The sequence below is a fragment of the Garra rufa genome, chromosome 21 (genome assembly GCF_049309525.1).
Source record: "Garra rufa chromosome 21, GarRuf1.0, whole genome shotgun sequence".
NCBI lineage: Eukaryota > Metazoa > Chordata > Actinopteri > Cypriniformes > Cyprinidae > Garra > Garra rufa.
This window is the reverse complement of record NC_133381.1, coordinates 3,057,499-3,065,232: the sequence shown is the minus strand read 5'-3', so window position 1 is coordinate 3,065,232 and position 7,734 is coordinate 3,057,499. Positions and strand designations below refer to the sequence as shown.

General features: G+C 33.6%; 1 protein-coding gene across 1 annotated transcript in view; it reads right to left on the bottom strand.

Moving 5' to 3' along the window:
- Positions 1-2,795: 2,795 nt before the first annotated feature.
- Positions 2,796-7,734, bottom strand: part of LOC141296226 (formin-1-like) — a 66,054-nt gene continuing 61,115 nt past the window's right edge. The window contains exons 10-14 of the mRNA XM_073827499.1: positions 7,420-7,549; positions 6,360-6,506; positions 6,201-6,260; positions 5,569-5,689; positions 2,796-2,905 (exon numbers count right to left, since the gene is read on the bottom strand). Coding sequence (XP_073683600.1) covers positions 2,796-2,905; positions 5,569-5,689; positions 6,201-6,260; positions 6,360-6,506; positions 7,420-7,549 — 568 coding nt within the window. The remainder of the gene's footprint in view (positions 2,906-5,568; positions 5,690-6,200; positions 6,261-6,359; positions 6,507-7,419; positions 7,550-7,734) is intronic.

Here is a 7,734-nt window from a genome sequence, read left to right as displayed (position 1 = left end):
ACCAAAAGTTGGGAATAATTATGACTTTTCTAATAATTAAGTCTCTTCTGATCAAGGCTGCATTTATTTGATCAAAAGTAGAGTAAAAACAGTTCAATATTATTAGAATATAAAGCAGCTGTTTCTATGTGAATATCTGTTAAAATGTATTTTATTTCTGTGATAAAACCTGCATTTTCAGCACCATTGCTTCAGTCTTAAGTGTCACATGATTCTTCAGAAATCATTCTAATATGCTGATTTGGGATTAAGTAAGATTAAAGAATAAATAAATGAACTATTTAATGCTTTTGTTCTTTCAAAATTCATTAAATTGATGAAAAGTGACAGGAAAGACATTTATAATGTTTCAAAAGTTTTCTATTTCAATTAAATGCTCTGCTTTTGAATGTTCTATTCATCTACATATCCTGAAAAATAAAACGCATCACAGTTTTCACAAAAATATAAATGTTTTTTAACATTGCTAATAATCAGAAATGTTTCTTGAGCAGCAAATCAGCATATTAAAATGATTTCCGAAGTATCATGTAACACTGAAGACTGATGTAATGATGCTGAAAATTCAGCTGTGCATCACAGAAATAAATTACATTTTAACAGATAAATTATTTTTTTTTAAATTAAAATAATATTTCAGTATTTTTACAGTATTTTTGATCAAATAAATGCAGCCTCGGTGAGCAGAAGAGCCTTCTTTCAGATCTGAAGTGACGTAAAGAAGGAAAGAGCACTGAGTCCATGCGCAGCATCAGGGTGACCTGGAGAGAGACTGTAGGTATGAAACCCTTTTAACCCTGAAGAGAGCAAAGGAGCTGAAATGGAGATCGGATTTCTGGTAAAAGTTGAAGAGAGCGGCGCGGAGGGCAGCGGGGCAGTCAGGTTGTCTCAGGGCGTCTCTGTCTAGCTCCGCTCTCATAGTTCAGACGTGTAAGCGGCCCCTGAGACTGACCCCGTGTCGCGACCCCTCCGCCCGGCCGTGTCACGCACCGCGGGTGTAAAATCAGCAAACACTAACCCTCAAATACACATGAGACGAGCTGGACGTCCATCTACTGTCTCTGATAATGGCTCCTTTCCAAAAAACATCCCATCACACTGCAATGTCTGGATTTGAATAAAGAGCTATTGCTCAATCCAAGATGATTCTTCTGAGGAAAAGTAATCTCACATGTGAGATTAAAGAGATTTCAATAATGTATCAAGTTGCTAATAAAGTCTTAATATTAGGGCTCAATAAAATGTGTTTGATTTTTTAATCAAATTCCATTTCATATTATTTTTTCCCTGCCAAAAAGTTTCCATTTACATTTTCCTGGAATCCATCTTGATGGTTGAACTGAATTTTAATAATCATGAATGAGGTATCAACTGAATTCACAAATGTTTTTAATAATTTGTGACCCTGGACCACAAAAAACAGTTTAAAAAGCATGGGTATATTTGTAGCAATAGCCATAAATACATTGTATGGGTCAAAATGATACATTTTTCGTTTATTTGAAAAGATCATGTTCCATGAAGATCTTTTGTAAATTTGACTTAATTTTTTGATTAGTAATATGCATTGCTAAGAACTTCATTTGGACAACTTTAAAGGTGATTTTCTCAATATTTAGATTTATTTGCACCCTCAGATTTCAGATTTTCGAATATTGTCATATCCTAACCAACCATGCATCAATGGAAAGCTTATTTACTCAGCTATCTCAAAGATAAAAAAGACCCTTATGACTGGTTTCATAATCCAGGGTCACATTTAATAATTTATTACAATTTTAAAGCCTGAGATCTCAATTTTAGGGCCTTATGACTTTTTTTTTCTGACATTTTTTTTTTTTTTTTTTTTAAATCTATTTTAATTAATTAATTATGAAAAAAGGCTGTATAATCAATCAAATTTTTAACAATTTAATAACTAACTACATTAAAAAAATCTGGAATCTGTTTTAATGGTTTAATTAAATTTAATCTTCAATAATATATATTTAATTGAATTAAGGTTAAAACAGTATTTTTTTGTAGATCTCAATATTAGAGCTATATGAAATCTTTTTTCCCCCCTAAATTCTATGTTTAGTTTTATTAATTATTCAGATTTAATGGTTTGATTTAATTTCAATAATTTAAAAAAATCTATTTTGTATAATCAATTAAATTCATAAAACATTAACAAATTAATAATTTATTACAATTTAAACAATAAAAGAGCCCTATTAAATGTGTTCTGTTTTTTTCAGAGATTCTGTGTTTTATGATTTAATATAAATACAATCTAGCTATCTATCTATCTATCTATCTATCTATCTATCTATCTATATATATTTTTTTTATTTTAATATTTTTTATTAAAAATGATATTTTATTAACTATTTTAAAAACAACTTTACTAAATGGTTTTATTATTACTATTATTTAGGAGTACACTCTAATCTACAACAGTAATATATTTCTATTTAAATTTATTCAAGTTAAATCAAACTTTTATTTTGATGTGTTGATGTTTTCTGCATTATCGAAATCATATGACCATACAATATGAACATTTCTCATCAAATCCTCCAAGGTCAAATGATTTGAGATATTAATAATTAATAATATGTTTTTATTCCTCTTGAAGTGTTTTGTAGAAACATCTGACAGAGTTTGAGAGCTCTCAGATTGTCAAGTCTCCTGATCTATTGGATGATGTTGTTTCATGCAGCTGAATGCAATAAAATGCTTGATTTTTCATTTTATACATGGTTCGATCAAACAGCGGTGAGGAATATCAAAGGTTCGGCCGTGTCTACGTCTCACACGTGTACTTCAGATGCACAGACCTCAAATCTCCGTCCAGAAACGCTTGGTGTGACTTTCCTCACCGCCTCGACTTCCTCTGCACTCTCACTTTGAACAGAAATGACTGCGGGAATAATTAGGAACACTTGCAGCTCTTTATGATGGCACGGCATAAATATTTATCCCTGTCTGCTGCCGTCGTAGGTGCGATCCGGTGCCAGCGCCCGAGGACTCGCGTTTAAGGCTTTTTTGTTGTGGTGTGGATCAAATGCGAAGGCCCTTATTCTGTATTTATTGTCTTGCGTTTGCGTGCTAATAAATGAGTGACAGACAGCTCGAGGTGGGGCGGCAGTGGTTTTGTAGCCCGTTTGTGTTTTTCCCCCGGGTCACTGAGGATCAGAGTTTTTAACAGCGATTCTCAAATGGAGGGGAATGAGGAGAGAGCATATCTAATTGCTTTCATATGCCATATTATTGGCTGATTTAAATAATTGCAGACACCGGGGGCTGAGGGGGGGGCGTGACCTTTGACCCCTGCGGTGGCCCGGAGCACAGCGGAGTACAGGCTACGGCAAAGGCGCTTTTTTTAGTGTAAAATGAACAGAAATGGCTTTTAACTGCATGTTAATTGATGAACGTGATGATGCTTAACCCTCATAATACATGCAAAATCAGCTATTTCTGTAGTTAGCCCTTTTTTATTCATTAATATTTGAATATATCATTGTACGGAATTTATAAGACCATAAAACCTAAATTTATAACTCATGATTGCTCAAAAACAGTTCAAATTTATGAAACCTACATATATATTTCTGACAAAACAACACAAAAATTACTAAATTATTTGATTTTACTTGCATAAAATCAGTTTTTGATGGTTCATCAATTGACATATATGTTCGAAATTCAGTCCAAAAGTGTGTGAGATATAGAGAAAAGGCTGAACATAATTTACAGAAGTTTTCTGACTCTAATTTAACTTCATAGATCATTTAAAAAATATATTTTTGACACCTAATTGTACTCCGTACACACCAGGGTCAAAATGACCTGAGCGCGAATCATTTTGTCGACTTTTGTCAAATTTAATGTGTAAAGTTTTGTTACCTCACTAAAAACGATGCAGCTATTAGCATTTTTTATGCATCTCTTCTGGGTGAAATTTGGGTCAACACTGTATTTTTTAAATAATTCATTTGAACAAATGATTCATTGACTCACTTTACACCATCTATTGACAAACTTACCTAAGAAGAGTTACTGAATCAATCTGAACAACTCTGGTTAGTGAACAGATTCAAACGAGTCACTGGGATGAAGCTCTTGTGCCAGTCGACAACATATTTTTTAATAATTTGTTCAAACAAAAGATTCAGTGACTCATTTTGCGCCACATATTGACAAAGTAACTTGAGAAGAGTCACTGAACCAATCTGAACAACTCTGGTTAGTGAACCGATTCAAAAGAGTCACTGGGATGAAGCTCTTATTCCAGTCGACTCTGTTTTTTAAATAATTTCTTCAAACAAATGATTTAGTGACTTACTTTACATCATCTATTGACAAACTAACCTGAGAAGAGTTACTGAATCAATCTGAACAACTCTGTTTAGTCAAGAGATTCAAAAGGGTCACTTGAAGCTCTTGTTCCAGTCGGCACCATATTTTTAAAAAATTTGTTCAAACAATTGATTCAGTGACTCATTTTGTGCCACATATTGATAAAGTAACCTGAGAAGAGTCACTGAACCAACCTGAACAACCCTGTTTAGTGAAATGATTCAAAAGAGTCACTAGGATGAAGCTCTTATTCCAGTCGACTCTGTTTTTTTTTAATAACTTGTTCAAGCAAATTGTTCAGTGACTCATTTTATAGCACCTATTGACAAAGTATACTGAGAAAATCAGTGAACCAATCTCTGAATCAATCTGAACGACTCTGTTTAGTGAACAGATTCAAAAGAGTCACTGGGATGAAGCTTTTGTTCCAATCGATTTTGTATTTTTTAATGAATCATTGAACAAATCATTTGAACAAATGATTCATTATTGACAGCCTATTGACAGATTCAAAAGAGTCACTTGGATAAAGCTCTTGTTGTTGTCAACTCTATTGTTTTTTTTAAATAAATTGTTTGAACGAATGATTCAGTGACTCACTTTGCACCACATATTGACCAAGTAACCTAAGAAGAGTCACTAACTCTTGTTAGTGAACAGATTCAAAAGAGTCACAGGGATGAAGCTCTTATTCCGGTCTACTATGTATTTTTTCAAAAATGTGTTCAAACAAATGATTTAGTGACTCATTTTGAGCCACATATTGACCAAGGAACATGAGAAGAGTCACTGAATCAATCTGAACAACTCTGGTTAGTGAACAGATTCAAAAGAGTCACTGGGATGAAGCTCTTGTTCGAGTCAACTCTGTAAATTTGTTCAAACAAATTTTTTAGTGACTCACTTTTGACAAACGCCAAACCTCTTGACAAACTAACCTGAGTGAGGTCACTGGACCAATCTGCGAATCAACCTGAGTAATTATGTAGTAAATAGATTCAAAAGATTCAATGGAATGCTTCCCACTAGTAAAAACCTTCTCATTTTACTGTCATTTTGTAAAAGTCCAATTATTATAAATAAAGCTGAAGTGTCTGATTTTGTCTTGAGGTTTGTGAATATCTGCTATACCTTGGACTGCGTTTTGAGACACTTCAGCATTCAGCCTCAGATCTTCAGCATTAAATAAGCACAAAAACACAGACAAATAGGTAAGATTCATACCTGTCAACTCCCTCTTTAACTTGCGAAGGTCTTTTGCGAGATCTTCAAACTTGACCTGAGCAGCGTGGAAGAGATCCTGAGGATCAGGCAGTGGGAAAACACTCTTCTCTGTTCCTGCATTCTGAAACAACAACAACAAATCTGTCAGAAAGAAAGAAAGAAACTGTCTGCTTTCTGTCTTGTTTTCCAGCACAAATATCTAAACATTCTTAAGTGAAAATACATTTAATGCAAAATAAGATATGAAGTATTGTTTTCTGAAAAGCTGATCAAAATGAAGTTTTGCTTAAAACAAGAACATATAATGTTTTCCCTTTGAATTCAGTTGACCCCAATGACTGATATTTGTTGTTGTTAAGCAAAAACTAATTTAATTTTGATCAGTTTCTCCAAAAGCAGAATCTTTTTAAAAAGATCTTTTAATCTTAAGTCATTTTGCATCTCCGAAAATGTTGATTTAAGAATCTTTCGATATTTGTAGTGGAAAACAAGATAAAATACTGAGTAAGAAAAATAATAACAATCATATAAAATGCAGTAAAATAAAAAAATAGATTTTTTTTTATAACATTTTAGAGAAAAAGATTAGAGAATAAAATAAAACCATGAGGTTAAATCTCATACGGCTGTACCTCGTCCATGTTTCGCAGGTAGTACGACACCACATAATCCACCAGACTTATACGATTGTCCTGATGAGAAAGAAGGTCATTAGCAGATGTAGTGGGGACCGTATCACACCCAATCAAATCAAATGAACTTCAGCTCAGCTACTGGTGTAATTGTCATACCCTGCTCTTGACATCTTTTAATTTGGGCAGAATCTCCAGTCCGAATCCGTCTGCCTGTCCTCTGGTCCGGTTTCCACCATTCATGTAGTTTCCAAAGGCCAAGATGACACCAATAATGTCCTTCACACTGTCATTCTCAAGAAAAGCCTGAAAAGAAAGCACAGACAGACACTTGCATACTTCAGAATACAACATTAGTGTACTGCATACTTCACTGCGAAACAGCCATCAAATAACATTCTGCATTGTGTCACAGTGTATTATTTCAGAAATAAAAATGTTATTTTTATGATTTTTTATTTATCTATATATATGTATACAAATACAAATGTTATTTTTATTTTATTTCTTATTTAGTTCACATTTTTAATTTTCAAATAAATAAATAGTTAAATGTAATAATGAGTCAAAATAATGTTAAAAATCATGTCTGTTGTTGCTTCGGGTAGATGCATAATTTTTTTAATTTTACTAATAGTGAGTGGTTGGCACATTCATTTTTTTCCTAAAATGAAAAGAATCGCCTCAATATTTGGCAGTTCAATTAATCAATAAGTCAAGAAAGTGTCTGATGTTGCTTCTGGTTGCTAAAACACCCTAGAAATGGAAGGAAACTAATATATGTGACCCTGGATGACAAAATATAAGGGTCCATTTTTTTTTTAATTGAAACATCATCTGAAAGCTGAATAAATATTTGACAATATTTAAAAATCTGGAATCTGAGGGTGCAAAAAAATCTAAATACTGAGAAAATCGCCTTTAAAGTTGTTCAAATTAAATTCTTAGCAATGCATATTATTAAGCAAAAATTAAGTTTTGATATATTTACGGTAGGACATCTACAAAATGTCTTCATGGAACATGATCTTTACTTAATATTCTAATGATGTTTGGCATAAAAGAAAAATTGATAATTTTGACCCATACAATGTATTGTTGGCTATTGTTACGAATATACCTGTGCTACTTAAGACTGGTTTTGTGCTCCAGGGTCACATATAAGGAATATAACAGATATGGAAGATGGCAGAAAAGCGGTTTCCTATCTTTATTGTACCTTGCTCACAGCAGTAATGATTTCCACCTTATGATGGACAGACGTGATGGAGTCCACAAACACAGAGCGGAATATGATGCAGTGCACTCGCCGGGCGAAGTCAGGAATCTGGGAGAGTTCGTACAGGAATCTGCGCAGGAAGATGAAAGAGCGAAACCAATGAGATCAAAGCGGTGAGGCTCACACGCAACGCACAATATCTTCACACGAATACACCAATCTGGATGCAAGTAAGTGCACTTAAGTGTGATTAAGGGGAATATTAGCGGCACGAGTCACAGAGGATCGCCGGCTTCCTGTTTGATTAGCATACGC